Source organism: Chlorocebus sabaeus, chromosome 5 (assembly GCF_047675955.1).
Source record: "Chlorocebus sabaeus isolate Y175 chromosome 5, mChlSab1.0.hap1, whole genome shotgun sequence".
Classification (NCBI taxonomy): domain Eukaryota; kingdom Metazoa; phylum Chordata; class Mammalia; order Primates; family Cercopithecidae; genus Chlorocebus; species Chlorocebus sabaeus.
Window position 1 is genome coordinate 50,531,858 of NC_132908.1, and position 19,504 is coordinate 50,551,361.

The 19,504-nt window shown below is 35.2% G+C and overlaps 1 protein-coding gene across 7 annotated transcripts in view; it reads right to left on the minus strand.

Annotated features, from left to right (window-relative positions):
* The window catches only part of RPGRIP1L (RPGRIP1 like), a 99,903-nt gene that overhangs the window by 51,171 nt on the left and 29,228 nt on the right, over positions 1-19,504 (minus strand). For 4 of the 7 annotated variants that reach the window (XM_007993310.3, XM_038008473.2, XM_007993314.3 and 1 more), the window contains 7 exons: positions 12,903-13,042; positions 7,285-7,296; positions 6,844-6,950; positions 6,487-6,537; positions 5,507-5,686; positions 4,521-4,638; positions 152-604 (listed from right to left, as the gene is read on the minus strand). In XM_007993310.3, the coding sequence (XP_007991501.1) occupies positions 152-604; positions 4,521-4,638; positions 5,507-5,686; positions 6,487-6,537; positions 6,844-6,950; positions 7,285-7,296; positions 12,903-13,042 (1,061 nt within the window). The remainder of the gene's footprint in view (positions 1-151; positions 605-4,520; positions 4,639-5,506; positions 5,687-6,486; positions 6,538-6,843; positions 6,951-7,284; positions 7,297-12,902; positions 13,043-19,504) is intronic. The other 3 variants (XM_007993313.3, XM_073015379.1, XM_007993312.3) reach the window with 1 other exon arrangement.

Sequence of the window (19,504 nt, forward strand, 5' to 3'; positions counted from 1 at the left end):
TAAGATAGTCCAATTAACTGTGGGTAAAGAACGCTGTCCGTGCTCTAAAGGCACCTTTAATATGTAAGAAAAGATAGTAATGTAGAGTACCGTGTCAATATATAAACCAGATTAGTAATTCAAACACCCAAAGCTTTTACATTGTACTTACCAACCAAACTTGCTGTACAAAATATTCGGCCGCTTTTTTCAAGCATTTCGTGGAATTTTAATTGACATGCTGCAATTGTTTCATATTCTGTGCTATAAGCTTGGTGGACCTCAAGGGTGATAGTATTCTTCTGAATATATTGCAAAAATAAGTCATTAACATGAACAAGATATTGAGAAGTGAAGTTATATTCAGGATGAAGGCCTCGCACTACGGGAGTTGTCTGTAGTTCAAAATCATAGAAAGCATAGGTACAGAAAGTGGCAGGCTCTTTATCTCCAGATGCCTGTAAAACTTCAGAAGAAAAGGTTACTTTGTTGATATGGATTTCAAATAGATTTTCGCCTCGTTCTAAGTGGATGGTTTCATCAAATTCATCAACAGAGTCATCTGGCATGATTTCTGGTTTAAATTTGTACTGCTTGGTGCCATAGGCAATATCCTTTAATTGGGCTGCAAGAGAAGACACACAGTTTAGAGATTTCAAAATATTGACATAAGAAAATGAAAACTGGCTTTTGAAGTGGTAGGAATGAGTACTTCTGGTGAATAGTCTCTATTTTAAATTCTATGACTACACTGTTTTTCTGTAAATAATACTTTATCGTACACAAATTTATCATTTCTGTTTTGACATCACCTATTAGGCAACAACAAAATTGCAACCTCAGTTGTAATACAGTCTAAGCCACGAAGAAGGGGAGAAAAAGATCAAAAGAAAAAAAGCCCTCTGATTGAACAGCTGAGGTAACTACCTGGCTTTCACCTGCTTTCCTGTCTCTGCTCCACCCATTGTCTTCTTTCCTATAAAGTCAGTCTCTCTTTCTGCTGCCTCCTTTCCTTTAACTTATTAAGATTTATACTCTTCTTCTTTGTGGGGTGATGGATAAGTTTATTACCCTGATCATGACGATGGTTTCAATGTTATATACTTAGGCCAACCAAATATCACCAACGTGAATATCTGCCTTACTTTTCTGTGAAACTGCTCCAGAAAAAGTCACCAATAATCAATTAATTGCTAGACGCAATGAACACTGGTCCTTGTATCACTTGATTTCTTTGCTACATTTGACCCTGATGAGGATCTCCCATTAGTGTACTCTGTCTTTCTTACCTGGGTTTCCATGTCATCATCATCTCTGCTTCTCCTCCTATCCTTCTTCTCATTCTTTTGGGATTTCTCTTTCTCTGCTGGTTTTCTGGGCTTCTGTTTTTAATTATTTTCTTAGTCTACATATTCTCATGGGTGATCTCATCAACTTTTATGACTTTTGTCATTATTAATATGCTAAAGGCTTCCATATTACTATTTTAAATTCATATTTATCTTCTCAACTCCATTCCTATATTTCTAATGTTTTGTTTAACCCTCTATGTATCTAGGTATCCCACACAACATATTCAAAACAGAATGTATCATACTGTCTTGTTTTTTTGTTTGTTTTGAGATGGAGTCTCACTCTGTCACCCAGGCTGGAGTGCAGTGGTGGAATCTTGGCTCACTGCAACCTCTGCCTCCAAGGTTCAAACGATTCTCCTGCCTTAGCCTCACGAGTAGCTGGGATTATAGGCACCTGCCATCACACTTGGCTAATTTTTAAAATATTTTTAATAGAAATGGGGTTTCGCCATGTTGGCCATGCTGGTCTTGAACTCCTAGCCTCAAGTGATCCATCCACCTCGGCCTCCCAAAGTGCTGGGATTACAGGCTTGAGCCACCGTGCCCAGCTCATATTGTCTTCTAGCTGTTTCTGTACTTTAAAGCTCAAGTGATGATTCATTCATTCATTCATCCAGTTGCCCAAGCTAGATCTCACAGAGTTAGCCTCAATTCCCCTTTTTCTTTTTTTGAGACTATCATAAAACAGCAACTCTTTTTATTTTATTTGCCTCACATCTACAGGGTCACTACTATTCAATACTGTTTCCTAACTCTTCAACAAATTTGTTCTTGTTCTATTTCCACTGTACCTAATTTTATATTTCCAGTTTACTATCCAGATTATTATGGAACTCAAAATGCTTCCTTCCTTCAGATCTTTCTCTTTCTCCTCAATACCTGTAGCAGAATCTCCAAAATGCAATTCTGAGTGTATCACTCCCTACTTTAAAATCCCTCTGTGGTTCTCCAGGTTAATAAGGTTCTACCTCATCAATCAGGGTATAAACAGGGCCTTCACAATTTTGTTCCTTCTGGCTTTATCTCCAGGTTCTCCTCCTTTTTTGACTTTCCTGAATTCCAATTGGATGGATCTACAGTGCAGTTTCTCAAATGTACTGCAACACTTCATATTTAGGGCATCTTTCCCTGCTTTGCTTACTGCCTGTAATGCCATATATTACTTTTACTTAGTAGTGAATTCTGTCATCTTTAAAGACTCCATACCTACTGTGTGAAGTCTTCCCTGAATCTTGAGGCAGAAATAGGCATTCTCTCCTCAATGTTTCCTTGATACCTTTAGATTTTCTTAGCTTTACACTCTTCATAGTAAAACATAACCATTTATTTACTTGTCAACATCTTAGGAGTTCCATGAGGGTGGTGCCTCGATTTTTCCTATTTGTATTCTCCCTGCCCAGCTCTTTGCTTAGGATGCATTAGGGGCTTGATCATGTTTAGAGTGAATCAATGAATTGAGGGGATAAAATATGATGGTTAAAATTTAGTAAGACTTGAAAGGAATAAAAATCCCAAACATTGTGACCTCCCTTTTAACCAAGAAAATTCCATTAAGCAAATTTTTATTGAGTACTACTTGGAATAAAAGGTACACATTACTCCTCGACTTTTGGAAAATGCTGCTTCTTCAGATAAAGATATTTATTGAGCTCTTCTACCCAGATCAGAGTTTCTCAAAGTGTGCATTGGAAACCCCTGACGGTCTCTGAAACCATTTTGGGGATCTGTGAGGTCACAACTATTTTTATTATAATGCTAAAATGTAATCTGCCCTTTTCATTTTTATCCTCTCACAAGTGTATAATGGAGTTTCTTGGAGGTTACATGATGTGTGATATCACAACAGATTAAATGCAGAAGCAGATATAAAAATCCAGCTGTTTTCTATTAAGCCAGTCTCTAAAAAGATTTGCGAAATGTTAAAAATTTTAAAAATCTTAAACAGTGTCCCTCTTCTTGAAGTATTTTTTTGTTTTGGAAAATATAACTTAAAAAAATAAGTACTGTAATTTATGTTAACATGCAATAAGTTTATTATTATTTTAACAAATTAAAAATATTTAAATTTTTTTCACTTTTGTTATGATAAATATCAATTAAGTATAACTCATGAATAAAGGCCTTCTCAAACCTCAATAAGTTTTAAGAGTGTAAAATTACTGCTGGCATAGACCACTGAAATAAGTATGGTATGTAGTGGACATGGACGTGAAAGAGAGACAAAATACTTATCAGTGTAGAACTTACATTGTGGTTACGGAGAATATGCAAAACTCCAACAACTGAAGAACACTTATATGCTCCCCAAACATACAGCTTTTGAGTGCATGAGAGGAAAACTGGGTTGGTAAGTGCTGAGCTAGTTTTTTTCAACATGTAGTCTTGTACCTGCATCTGAATAGCTTGCAGTTATTTCTAAAAACAATATAAAAAAGAATGGGCCCCAGGACCTCTAGGGGTAGGGCCCAGGAAACTACATTTTAAATGAGTTCCTCAAGTGATTTTTCTACTTGCTAAAGTCTAAAAATCACTGTAAGGGCATTTCAAGTAGAGGGATAGCTAGGAATAACCAGAACCAGCTTCCTAGCACAGGTGAGTATTGTGTTAGGTTTCAAAGCAGGGAAGTGTGTATCTTGGAATCATGGTAGAAAGGAGGTTTAGGCAGAGCAAACAGCAAAAACAAAGGCATGGCAGTGGGCCTGAGCACGACATACCTGCAAAGAGCAGGCAGAGGACCTGTTTGGTTGAGGTGCACAGGTTGCTTCGAAGAGAAATTAGAAAGTGCTGGTAAATTTGAATCTATAGTAATTTATGAAGTACTTTGAAATCTTGCTTGCAACACTGAATTTAAAAGCAGTAGGCAATTACTAAAAATTCTTGAGTAGAAAAGAATCAAGGCCGGGTGTGGTAGCTCACGCCTGTAATCCCAAAACTTTGAGAGTCCGAGGAGGGAAGGCCATTTGAGCCCAGGAGTTTGAGATGAGCCTGGGCAACATAGGCTCTCCAAAAATTTAAAAATTAGGAGTACTGCTTGGACCCAGGAGGTCAAAGCTGGAGTGAGCTAGCTATGAATTAGGGGTAAACACAGCAAAAATACACGGTAAGTGCAGATTTGGATGACTTTATCAGCTGTTATAAAATCCATTCCTCTAGTTACTGTGGACCAAAAAATCATGTATGTTGTACCTTCTAGTTTCTGGATACGTGCAGCCCTGATATCAAGAAGATGACCATATTGTTCCACTTTGAGTTCATAGTCTTGCTGCAAATTTTCCATCTTACGAGTCACTGCCTCAACCTCTATCTACAAAATAAGAGATAATAAGTTTTAACACTTGTGATTAGTTCTATTTTCATTATTCAAAGCAACTATGATTCAAGCATTTTCTAGATCCTGGAAATAGTAGGAGCTATGAACCATGGTTTCCTGACCTCAAATAGCTTACACTTTAGAAAATTATGCTTGGCAATATTCACAAATCAGAAGAAAGAAAAAACTCCAGATTCCTTTTTATGGAGATGTGTTTTCATTTTGTTAAAAGCTAAGACAATACGGTTATGGTATGACTTCAGGATAACTATAACTCACTTGCAGAATGTGCTAACGCTAACGAAGGTGATTTCATTGCCACTACTCATTCCCTAAAATCAGCGACTTTAAAAACATTATTTGTGGTGGGGTACAGTGGCTCAGGCCTGCAATCCCAGCACTTTGGGAGGCCGAGGTGGGTGGATCACTTGAGGTCTGAGTTAGAGACCAGTCTGGCTAACATGGTGAAACCCCGTCTCTATAAAAATATAAAAATTAGCTGGCCGTGGTGGTGGCGCCTGTAATCTCAGCTACTAGGGAGGCTGAGGTAGGAGAATTGCTTGAACCGGGAGGCGGAGGTTGCAGTGAGCCAAGATCACGCCACTGCATTCCAGCCTGGGCAACAACAGCAAAACTCTGTCTCAAAAAAACCCAAAAAAACAGAAAACACCCCACATTATTTGTTTTAAAACTATTTATTCTAAGTACCTAGTTATGAGGCTACATTGCAGACATGTGATATGTTAATAGATTACAATAGATGATAATAGATAATATAACAGGTGATAAGGTATTTAGAAAAGTAAATAATCAGCAGAATATTATAGAAAATGTACCCTCCCCATTTAGTATATTACATTACCTGATAATCTTTATTAATTTTGTGTTGCATAATTAGCATGTTTCTTGTCTTTTCCAGCTCTTGCACCGTTTCTGCATGAGTTGCTTGCAGCTCTCTCATAGAGCGTTCTAGATCTTTATTAATTTCACTATCCACTTTCACTAAAAAGGAAAGGTCTCCATTTTTTTGTTCTTTTTGAGCCTAAAATAAAAACATGCTTTATGACTGAAACAAAAATTTCTAAGATGTGATTTTATGAATTAATATAGATGTATCAATAAACAATTCATTGACTCATCAATTTTCAATTCATTAATTGAAAACAGATAGAGGAAGTCCTGATATACATATCAGGACTGCTTCATTCCTGATGGAAAAAATGAAATTTACCTGTTAATCAAATTCGAATATTTGGATAGACAATTGGAACAGTTATAGAGAAATCAAAAAATAGTTTGTTACTTTATAACATATAAAAGAAACATGCACATTTATTTTTATTTCTTCATTTGATTAAAATCTACACTGTGATCTAAAAGGAAAGAAGTGTATTTTTTGTATCTTCTTGTAAATAACAGAATATTCTAGAACTAAAAACTATCTTCTTGAGATATTTATAATTCAATATTTTACTTAAAGGGTGTGCATCAAAGTCTCTTAGGGCAGAAAATTGTTGATTAGTTAAATAGTGAAGCAGGTAAAAGTAAAATGTTTGTTATAATTAAAGAAAATGCTTTGAATGAGAGTTTTTGAGGTCTGGTTTAATGTAACTTTGATGTCATTATGAAATATGTATATGCTATATCTAAAGGTCACCTGACCACTTTCCTGAATCTTAGTAGTGTTGATATGTTACATATATATTTTTAAAGGACATACTAAGTTTCAGAAGATGCAAGAATAATTCATTCTCCAAATGTAAGGGTTACAGATAAGGGTCATCATTACGCTGAAACAGTTGTAAGCAGACATGAAAATCACAGTGAATTTCAGAACCTTACCTTTATAAGTAGGAGAGCTTCACTCAATTCATCAGCATTAATATCATTCTCCTGCAATAGATTAAGTAAAAGCTCACAATGAGTTATGAATGGAAAATACAAGAGACATTCCAAGTATTCAAATTATCCTCATGAAACATAAACTGACTGATGCCATGAACTAGCAAACTAAGTCTACAAGACGTTCCAGCGCTTCAAAATGTCCCTATGGAACATAAACTACCTGATAGCTTCAGTTAATAAACTGAGTAATTAATGTATCTGTATTCTTTTGCTTTGTAGTATAGTGCTTTCTCTATGCATAAAATATTGAGATAAAAATTCTGAGTTTTATTTTTTAATAAGGAAATAATTCACCTGGTTGTACAATTTCATGCGTTTTTTAAGTTCATCAAGTTGTTGCTTTTGTTCCAGATACTGTAACTGTAGTTCTCTATTCTCTTGAACAAGTTTTTCATTTTGATCTTAAAAATAGTCAACACAATTGGAAAGGTAAGCAAAAATCAGGTTTAAGAACACATTTCAAATTACTTTAATTCCTGTTACATACCAGTCTTGATCTAGTATTATTCTGGTCAGAAAGGAAACTGAGCAAGCCCCTCGACAAAGACAGCAGGGGAATGAGGAATAAATGAATACTATCATGTGTCTACCATATGAATCACTTGCTTATCAAAAACCCAAGACATAAGTTCACAGTATTAATATAAGGAAATTGTGGCCTCTGGGACTTCAAAGGAATATTCTATTTAAAATACCTGAGAAAATGTGTTTCTAAATCTATGATTTTTTACTTACTTATTAAGGGTCCTGAAAAGCATGTGAAAAAAAAATTGTCTTTTAGTTTTTTAGTCGATATCCTTGAATTTTATTTTCCCAACTTAGCATATAGTATTTTTATTAAAACAAGGTAACTTCCAGAACATGGTAGGGGGATGAGGGATGAAATATTACCTGTTGGGTATAATGCACATTATTTGAGTGATGGTTACAGTAAAAGTCCAGATTTCACAGCTATCTAATATACCCATGTGCACTTATACCCTCTAAATCCATAATAAAAAAATTAAAAAGGAAATTCTGAATCCATATTTAGTCAACCATACTTCCAACAGGTCTATTACAATAGGAGGAATGGATTCTTAAGCCACGCATGGTGGTATCAACAGTAATTCATACGGGTTGGGCATGGTGGCTCATGCCTATAATCTCAGCACTTTGGGAGGCTGAGGCAGGAGGATCCCTTAAGTCCAAGAGTTGAGATCAGCCTGGGCAACACAGGGAGATCCCATCTGTAAAATAAATAAATAAATACATAAAAATTAGCTGGGCATGCTTGTAGTCCCATCTACTTGGGAGGCTGAGGTGGGAGGATCAGTTGAGCCTGGGGAGTTGAAGCTGCAGTGAGCCACGATTGTGCCACTGCTCTCCAGCCTGGGCAACAGAGCAAGACCCTGTCCCGCAAAAATAAATAAATTCATATGTGCTCTTTATTCACTGAGTTCCTGCTACTAATCAGTAGGAATGGACTTGGAGCTAGTGCTAAGAAATGGAATAATGGTTATACTTGTCTAGGTCCTCAGTTGCTAGGACCCACAAACAGGAGGGTAGAGTAGAGTTTAGAAGACAGCAAATTTTTCATAAAGAGACTAATTTTTCACTCTCTGCATTAAACATGTTTAGCTTTCTTAAAAAAAAGCATAATAGCTAGTGAACAAATCCACAGTATTTGATAATCTCACGTTCTTAAGTGTACTCTTTGCTAGAGCTCACTGTGGCACTCAGGTATCCTCCTTTGTTGACTCCCTGTGGACTAACTCTAAGCCGTGTCATCTAAAGTATCTCTACCAATTTCATCCTGCTCTCAACCATTTATGTTTATCATAAGTCTTCAATTTATGATGTACATTTTTGTTTCCTTTTCTTAAAAAAATGAACACATTTGCCAAGAATTCTTTGAACAAATGCATTTGCATACTGACTGCATTTTAAACAAAAATATGTTTCCTTTATACGGCGTTGTGTTCTCAAGCTATAAATACTACATATAAATAAAAATGTTAAATTACACAGGAATAAATTTGGATGTTTTTAATGTCACATAATTCTTGGCAGTTTAAAAGTAAAATAATAATAATAATAATAATAAAAACCTGTGATCCCAGGCAATACAAAAACATTTTAATATCAAGGCTGGCACAGTGGCTCACGTCTGTAATCCCAGCACTTTGGGAGGCTGAAGCAGGCAGATCACCAGGTCAGGAGTTCGAGACCAGCCTGACCAACATGGTGAACCCCGTCTCTACTAAAAATATAAAAATTAGCTGGGCATGGTGGCACGTGCCTGTAATCCTAGCTACTCAGGAGGCTGAGGCAGGAGAATTGCTTGAACCTGGGAAGCAGAGGTTACAGTGAGCTGAGATTGCGCCACTGCACTCCAGCCTGGGCGATAGAGTTAGACTCCATCTCAAAGAAAAAAAAAATCAAATATACTGTATAAACACTTTTGTCTTATTGATGGAAGGTTAAAAGGTTATCTTAGAGTATAAATTGCTTATATCTAGTTAACTAAAGAAAAGAATATCCAGGCCAGGCGTGGTGGCTCACATCTATAATCCCAGCACTTTGGGAGACAGAGGCAGGTGGATCATGAGGTCAGGAGTTCAAGACCAGCCTGGTCAACATGGTGAAATCCCATCTCTACTAAAAATACAACAATTAGCTGGGCATGGTGGCACACGCCTGTAGTCCCAGCTACTCAGGAGGCTGAGACAGGAGAAGAATTGCTTGAACCCTGGAGGTGGAGGTTGCGGTGAGCCAAGATCGCACCACTGCACTCCAGTCTGGGCAACAGAGCGAGACTCCGTCTCAAAAAAAAAAAAAAAGAAAAAAAAGAAAACAATACCCAAATATGAACAATACTTGAAAATTTTGAAGGTATAGGTTAAATACTTGTCTTTAAACTAAAAATTCAGATGAATAATAAATATGGATTTTTATGAGATAAACTTTTTTGTCAGAGAACAGAGTAAGAACGTGGGACTCTTTATGTTAAGTTAAAACAACATCTAGACAACATGGTTAGGTAACAAAAAGAAGGCAAATATAGTCCGAAGTATGTAAAAACAAAGGTACTGAGGATAATATAATTTCATTCTCTGGCCAGTAAAACATTTTAGAGTTTCTAAGGGTGAGCTAAAGTGCGAAGGACATGACTGTTCCATCTTTATCCAGACATACCGTATTTTGATTATTATTTCTATGTTCTAGTTTTCCTTTCCTTTCAAGTTTTCAGAGCAGGGTTCCTATATGTTATTAGGTAGAAATAAACTTATTTATTTAAATGTTTCCAGCCTTTCCTAACATTTGTTTCAACAACGATATCTCCATTCACTGAGATTTTTTAAACAAGGGCATTATTAGTGGAAAAATAACTTAGTGGGAGAAGACATTACTGAGTACTGGTAACTTACCTTCTACTGAATTTTATTTAGAATTATCCACTACATTTTTCCTTTCTCAAACTGTTTATTTGGGACATAACTCCTGGGTCTTTAAAAAGTACTGAAATGCTATAGTTCAAAGAGGAAATATACTTGCTGAATTATAATAGGCAAAATCAAAGCACTCTGTACAAGATGAAAAATAACCTCTTTACCTTATGATTTGACAAAAAGCAGGTTAAGCTAAACAGCATTTTATTCAAATGAGATAACATTTCACTCTTTTAAAATTATGTTCTTCTAGCACACCATTAATAAGCAGAGTGCAGAGAACAATTCAACTAAACAATTTTCAGAGCGCCTTTGTGCTAATATCTGCAGCTGTGATCAATATAACCATATGCATTATGCTGAATTATGCATTTCAGCTAAAGATAGAAAGGAACTTTCAAAAGCAAGCCCTTAAACACATGCAGTTAATTTAAGCATTAACCAAATGCAAACTGCATTTACATATCCTTCCCCCACAGATTCACACAATCTGAAACTAATTTGTACCTTGAATAAAGAGGTGAGTATTCTCTAAAAATAATTTACCAGTTAGATGAATGACTACAAGAAGCCAGGGAAACATCTTCTGGCAAAGAACACTTGATATATGAGAAGGTAAATGTATGAAGACACTTCAAAGTAAAATTAAACAATTTCAAAATCTGTAATACAAAATGGAACTTTCTAAATATTAAAAGATTTTCTTAAATAGACGGTTACAGTTTTTTTGTGTATTATTTCCCTGGAAGAAATGGTTAAAGGCTGTAATATTTTTCTTATAACCCATTGTAAGATTTCCACAAAGAAATGAAAACTTAAATTCTTAGACTTGTAAATTTGAGGTATTCAAACAAAAATAACTGGAATATAATAGTTGCATTAAAAGTAAAGATTCAGTTCTAGCAATTTTTCTTTAGGAAATAATTGGATAAATGTGCAAAAATTTGTGTGGAATTGTTTATAATACTTAAAAAAACTGAAGCTATTTAAATATTCAATAGAAGATTGTTAAATAACCCATGTTACATTCACACACTGGAAAACTGTAACAGCCATTATAAATGATTCTGATGTAAATTTATATTAACGAATGATTTTACAACATAGCAAAAAAAGCACATTATAAAACTATATCATTTAGAAATAACTCTGAAAGGACAATTATTTTGCTAATATTTTGTGGGTTGTGGGATTGATTTTTATAATTTACATACTGGACTTTTTTCATAATGTACATGAGTTACGTTTATTATTAAAAAAATTCCCAAACAATAAAAGAGCCAGTAAAAAAGATGAGGAATAAATTAGATAAATTAAAATAACTTAAGAACTGTAATACAAAGTAAGAACCCTCAGAATTAATTCAACGACAATAAACAGGTCTAACAAAAAAATTAAGATTCTACCCCCCTTAAGAAAAGCTTCTTTGCAAAGATCAGTTCAGATATCCAAAAAATAACAGCTTTAGAATTCTTGATATCTAAGTAAATACAGAAAGCATAGAAACAAAAAAAGTTTACTTCATTTCCTTTCCTTTGAAGAATGAGCAATTTATCTGCTCTTGGAAAAGAGAGAGGGAATATAGAGCACTTCCACTTTTTTTACCTAAACAATAATTTATTGAGCAATTACTAAGGCAAAGCACTCTGTTAGGTATTCCATACTGCACATTAAAGTCAGGAACTGTATGTATTTTTGACATGAAAACTTAAAAAAAATCCACCAGGTCAGAAAACCTGTCATCACCATTTTATTCCACTCACAGTCTTCTAGAGAAAAAGTCATAAAAAAATCTATCATCAAATGTAGTCACTTGGTGAATAAACATTGCACTAGTGTGTTTCATTGAAATTAAGACTCCATTGATTATGTGTTCCAATTTCAGACTTGCTAAAGTGTAAAAATAATGTCACACTGAAATTTAAAAATGCTATCACTTATAAAATGCAACTCAATATTAGAGATGTTAAAATATGAAAAGATAATGTTCCTTACAGTCAGTGAAAGATGGCATTGTGGTCTAAATAAAAACATAAGAATACTAACTAGAAACATAACATTTTTAGTGAGTCTGTATTAAACTTTTAAACATTCTCAGGCAACTGAATTGCAAGTGTTCAAAAGGAGCATATGATTTGGTTTATCTAGGGCAGGAGCAAACAGATAATGACACTTAAAGCAAATAATTCATTTCCCCTGTTGTGCATTTGTGTGTATATCTATGTGTGTGTAACACATTAACATTAACATTCTTTAATTATAATTATTTTACTTCTATGAGATCTGTGACTTATACTGAAACTTATTAGTTATTATTATTTTAGCAGGGGGCACAAAGCTTCCTGGTATTTAAGTTCACTGTCACAGAGCAGAATTAGACATTTCATCAGAGATTTTCCCTATTCGAACTCTCAGAACGGCAAGCTACTATTTCTGCCAATCTCTGTCATCTTACACTAGTGTTTTTATGCCATTACACTTGCCATCACCTCACATATTACATATTTATTTAATTGTTATAGTTTCTTCCTATTAAATTTATATTTCATGAGGGAAAGACCTTTGTTTCTATTCATTGCTCTATCCCCAGAAATTAGAACAGTGTCTAGCACTAACTGGTGCTCAGTAAATACTTGTTGACTGTTGAGTAAAGAAAGGCTTAGAATTTAGGAAAATTGAACAATTAAAAACAACCTAAATAAGAACAGCTATGAGAAAAAGCAATTCTTTTGGCATATACACCAGGCCGAGTATGAGAAATTTTGAGCAACCACTGAATTCATGAGAGTGGATGACTGTGTTTGCCCCTCACACGTCGCAGGGTGAGTGGCAAACAGTAGGCACCAGAGTAAGTATTGACTGATTCAATGAAGAAACATTAGATGTCTGAAATGAGAAAGGCAGTGGTTATTTTAAATGTACCTCTTTCAGTTTTTAATCTGTCAAGGATTTCAGTTTTGTCTGTTAAGTCAGACTTCAAGGCAGTCTCAAGCTGAGCAATCTGTACTTTCAGCTGCTGCTCCTTTAACTTCCATTGCTCTTCATGGGCAGCACTGAAGGCACTGCAAAACACACGTGACATGCAAGGAAAGCTTGGAAATCAGCTTCAACCGAAAATAATAAAGAGAAAAGCTTTTAGTGGCACAGAGACCACTGTCATCATGTCTTAGGAATTAAGTAAACATATGCTGGTCTGCTGCTGTTGAAACCAAGGCGCCTTTCTCAGGCTGCGGTTAGGGAACATGAAAGAGTTTGTGGGATGAGCAAAGGAACTGGCCTTAATTTAGAGCTCTAAAGTCAGAAAAGCTGGCAGTGTGCAGCTTTTGTGGGACTAGTAAAGGAATTTAGATACTGTACATACTCCAGAGGAATCCACAATTCCAAACCTCAGCAATTGACATCGTACAAAACCATTCTCTCCCACATACAAACCTCTTAATACAGAGAAAACGGACTTTCCACCTGATCTTTAATTCTGTGAAACTTTTAAAGAGTCTGTGATAATAACATGTTCACAAAATAATGGCCACAGAATGATAGCATATTGAAACGAAATAGTGATAATACAGTTTTTGATAAAAAACAAAAAACAATAGGCTAAAAACAGTTTTAGTTGTAACACGTGATTGGAATGAAAACCAGTGCTCTGTGCCTGATAAGAATGATGAAAATAGAATTACTATTCCCCAATAAAAGTACAGCAGTTTAAAACATGGTTAAAATTTGCTAATGATCAAGAACCAGCATATTAGAAGAAAGAACCGGTTGAAAAATAACTAAGCGATGCACAGAAAGGATACCACAAACATTTGTTTATGCCAGTGATTCCTAAACACTGACTGAAATACTGGTAGTAAGCCAGCTGCAGTAAGGACACTTAGAGAGATTTTAAAATGAAGATTCCAGGGCCCAGGTAATCATATTTTTATAAAGCTCCCCAGATGATAGCCGGGTTTTGGAAAAACTGATCTTGATCTGAATTTCAGCAGAAAACCATTATCTGTGAAGCCTGATATGACTGAATAATCATCAGCAGCTTTGACCATTCTAGTTATTTTAAGCCCAGTAAATACAACAAAAACTTATAAAATCTGGTTTTATACTGATGATGAAGTAAATGGAAAAGAAACATATTACTGGAAATTGCCCTTAATGTTGCTCCCAACTAGTCTTCAGTTTTTATTCCAAAAAAGATACTTTTCTGGGAGGCATAGCTTTTCAAAAGAGCAAAATTGTGTATTCATTTCACATTTTGAATATTTTACTGCCTTTGAGATAACATGACCTTGAAAATAAATGGAATTCTGGAAGCTTCTCTAAATATGACATCTGTTTCTTCTATTAGTGTTCTCATTTCACTTATGGAACCTTAAAAAAATATAGAATCTATATACCAATTATTTAAGTTGATTTTATCAAAGGTACAATGACCTAGACTTAAATGAAATCCAAATAAAATATGCATTTTAAATATTAAATAATTTTCCTTTTTATGTTTGTTTTTAAAATAAAGAACAAATATAATTTCTATGTATGGCCAAATTGTATATATCAAACACATCCATATATATGCATGAATGTGAGTACACCTATGTGTGTGCATATATATGTGTGTGTGTGTGTGTGTGTGTATGTATATATATGCATGTGTCTTATTTTATTAAAAACATGTACCACCCGGAAAAAAAATTAGCATGATGAAATAGGCACAACTATACATTATATCAGATGCCAAAAATTAGAAACAGTAGTGTTCCAATAGCATTAGTACCAGCGAAAAGATCACCAACAGCTAATCTGGCAGAAACATCAGAAGCTGTATGTGTTTAAATTAAGAACAATTTAGCAGCCTGGGTTTTCCAAACCCACAAAATACTAGTGTAAATCAGCATAAGTCAACCTGAATTTAGTCCACTGCTATCTTCCCTCTAAATTTAGGATTACATTCCACTGGAGTTTCATGAGGAATTCCTTTTGAATTTACTGTATTCCTCTATGCTTAGAGCCATCTGTGTAACTATAAATGGTGAACCACATCTGGCTCCATTTTCTTTGTAAGGGCTGTGTACATGATTAAATCTGCGTATGAGAACAGTCTTTGAGAACTTTTTATTCATGAAAATGTTTTTGTATATTGCCTATAGTGAAAACTGAAGTGGGATCATAGTTAGTCTTTGTACACATTTCACTGTTATGTGATGTTACAGGACTGATCAAATGTCAGCCTGCAGTGGAATGCCCATTGCTGCCTGTGGTCAATGGCATGTCCACTGGCAGACATGGGTCAGCATACTGCAAATACACACCCTCGATCAAAAACATGATAAAGATCTAAATAAAGCCAAAGAGTTCATCTGCTTCCTAAGATCTTTCCTCTTACAGAAGAAATTCCATTTGTTCAATGTTCAAGGGCATCCTAATGTGAGAGATAGGAAAGAACAAACTCTAAATCATCCATAAAGAAATCCATAGTGGCCGAGTACGGTGGCTCATGCCTGTAACCCCAATGCTTTGGGAGGCTGAGGCAGGAGGATGGCTTGAGCCCAGGAGTTCAAGACCAGCCTAGGAAACATAGAGAGATCCCATCTCTATAAAAAATAAAATTAAAGGCCAAGTGTGGTGGCTCGTGCCTGTAATCCCAGCAGTTTGGGAGGCCGAGGTGGATGGATCACTTGAGGTCAGGAGTTCGAGACCAGCCTGGCTAACATGGTGAAACCCCATCTCTACTAAAAATACAAAAATTAGGCAGGTGTGGTGGCATACACCTGTAATTCCAGCTACTCAGGAGGCTGAGGCAGGAGAATCGCCTGAACCCGGGAGGCAGGGGTTGCAGTGAGTCAAGACCATGCCACTATACTCCAGCCTGGGTGACAGGGCGAGATTCTGTCTCAAAAAAAGAATTAAAAAATAATAATAAAATTAAAAATTAGACAGGTGTGGTGGCACATGCCTGTAGTCCTAGCTACTTGGGAGGCTGAGGTGGGAGGATTGCTTGAGTCCAGGAGGTCGAGACTGCAGTGAGCTATGATTGAGCCACTGCCCTCCAGCCTGGACAACAGAGCAAGATCCTGTCTCTCTCTCTCTTTGTTTTTTTTTTTTTTTTAAGTCACAGGTACTTTATTTAGGGCCCACTGAAAATTAAATTCATATTTACATCAGGATATTTCACTTACTGAAAGAAGATGATGCCCCAAATGTACTTGGAGTTTGATTTCTGGGAAGCATAAGCTGCTCACATTCGATCACATGAGATTTTATGGTTTCTAGAAGGTTACAGGGCACAGATGCTCACTTTATGGAAACAGAACACAGAGCATCTATGGGTGTCAGCAGTGCTCTTTTACATTTTGAGAAGTAGATGACTATCACATCATAAAAACTTGATCCACCCAATTCTTAAAAAGGTTAATATCATCTTAAAAACTAGATGAATACCTTTTTAAAATAGACATATGAGGGTCTCTCAAGAAGTTAATAGCTCAAAATCACATTCAACAGATTTTTGTAGACCCAGTCTCAAATTAACTGAATCAGAGCTGGATGGTATCGGGGCAGAGGGAAGGGTGCAGATGGATAGGCAAAGAAGCTCTGAAGAGGTGGTGAAACCTACATTTTAATAAGTTTTCCAGGTTATTTGCATACATTATAGTTTAGGAACCATTGCATTTATCAGTTACATGGCCCCAACACTAACTAACTTCAAAAGTGAAGCACAGCATTACCAAATTATAGCATAATTATATAATACTGTATTACATACCACAGTATAGAGCTTTTCTCTGACCCGAGAGAAAGATGTAATTGCCAAAAACGTATTCTGAACTTTTAAATTGAACATTTCTTAAAGTTATACTTATTTCTTGGCAGTGTATCAAAAGTGTTTTGGCATATTAAAAAAGGCTCATACTAAAAAGTAACATGAGCGTTTTATCTTCCCAGATGATTCTCTAATATGTCATATGTCAAGTAATAAACACATTCAAAATTTCATTTGAAAAAGGAAGATGAGAATGCAATCTGCAAATCATATTTTTCTCCTGAAAACTAGTCAATTTTGAATAACAAACAAATGTCCTTTTAAAAACATGTTATCGTTATGACTAAGCAAACAGGGAGTATGTGTAGTTTTTGATGAACATTAGTTGTTGGCAATAATGAATAACAGTGTCATGAAACAAAAGAGCTGTAAAAAATCTCAGAGACAATGTCGACTTTTGTCGAATTTCTCCAACTATACTTCTAAAATGTATCATATATTTCAAAAACACAATATTAGAGAATTCTGTAGTTCTGTTGACTATTACGTGTGTTTGCTGGGTTTTGTGCTTATGTGACATTAATTCTTCTTTTGACATTAAATGTTTTGACACTCATTACACACATTTACTTGCATATATCTCACATAAACTTCACGTGTGAGCAGCATAATGAAGTCTGCTTTTAGTGTGACAGGAAAAAAATTTTAGCGCAAGCATAAAACACTGAAAAAAAAACCCTTCAAATTTATACTCTTAGATCATCTTCTAATATGGAAAGATAAAGTTTTATGGTGGGAAAGTAAATATGAGAAAAACATGACTTTCTCAAAGTTTCATCTATACATTATTCCCAGCTAAGTTCGATTTTTTTTATTCCAAGTAAGTATGTTCAGTACATTTTCAAACTGGGGAGAAGTAGAAAATTTGGAAGTAATGGCCATATGGCACTATTTTCTTCTATTTGGACTATGTAAATTATTTGAAATCACAAGATACTGAAGATACATGTAAATCAGTAAGAATTTATGGATTTATAACAGTTCTGTTATTCCATGAATGTTTCCCTTCCGCATATACAATTTGCCAATGCAATTAAAATCAGAGAGATAGTGAAGCATAACAAAAAAAGAATTCAAGTTTTAGAGTAAAAAAAAATCTGGGTTTTAGTTCTAAACTACAGTCTCAGCAATGCTGTGTGACTCTGCACAAGTCTTAATTTTTCTGGAATCCCAATTTCCTCATTTATAAAAGAGAGATGATATCTTCTCTAATAGGGTGCTGTGCAATTTGTATACTGACATTTAAACTTTTTAAACACACGTATGATTTTAACTGGTGTCTGAACCTACTGTTGGTAACCCTTAATATAATGAGTCACTGTACAAAGATAGTCCCCACAAGTAGGTAAATAACATAGATGATACAAACTACTGAAATAAAGCCTACGTTAATTTACATAACTTTCCCGAAGTAAATCAAAATAAAAGCCTATCCCCACACTCCTTGGGTATAATTTTTTTAATTTACAAAATGTAAATTTAATTTATTAAAAATAAGACAAAGAGCTAAAAAGTTAAAGATGCACAGATGCACTTGTAGCTCAAATGGTTATTTTCTGAGGTTTCAGCACATGACCAGTAGAAGTAGCTGTTGAATATCAGCTATAACATATGTATTTAAGTATATATTACATTTGCTTTCATGTAAACCTGTATTTATCATTTATCAGTATCATATACTAAAAATACTTAAAATTACATACACACACACACAGAGAGAGAGAGACAGAGAGAGAGAGAGAGAGATCTGTATCACTTAACCAAACTTAGATGTGGAGTACGATTTTGTTTCTAATATTACCAGAAAGGACTAATTTCTAAAACACCATAATTATGAAGTAGATTAAGAAACAAAATTGAAGCAGCCCTTTAAAATGTACCTTGAGATAAAGATGCTTGTGTTTCTCTTTATAAGGAACAGAGACAACTGTAAGTGAACACCTTTGTTCTTCCCTAACAGAATAACTCTCAGTTAATAAGCTGGGGAGTCTAGGAAAGAGACCAAAAGAGGTTCAAATACAAGCTCTATTACTTTTTACATTTAAAAGGTATGGGCTGGGCACAGCAGCTCACCCCTGTAATCTCAGCACTTTGGGAGGCTGAGGCAGGAGGATCACTTGAGCCCAGGAGTTCAAGATCACCCTGAGCAACATAGAAAGAATTTGTCACTAGCAAAAAATTTAAAAAATTTGTCTGACATGGGGGCATGTGCCTGTGGTCCCAGCTACTCAGGCGGCTGAGGTGGGAGGATTGTTTGAGCCCAGGAAGTTGAGGCTGCAGTGAACCATGATTGTGCCACTGCACTCCAGCTTGCATGACTGAGACACTGTCTCGAAAAAAAGAGGTAGGAAGGGCCTCTTAATGTTACTTAAATTGCTTTATCTTCCTTGCTTGCAAAATGGGAATTTATAATACATACATTTCAAGGTGCTGTGAACAATTTATAACAATAAATGTAGAGTATCTAGCATGCTGTCTGTTAGTTTATAGTTAGTGTTCAATAATTGATAGCAGTTTACTGGCAACAAAGTGATAACGGTTTTCTTAGTAGTGATAGGCTACTGCTCAGGTTAAACAACTTATTACCAATGTCTTTAAAAAGCTTGTATTTCCTTTATAAAGTTTGTATATTTCTTGCTATCATTTGTTGCTAATTCTTTGATCAACATGATCTATTCTGACAACAGCAAATGCTTTCATATAAAAG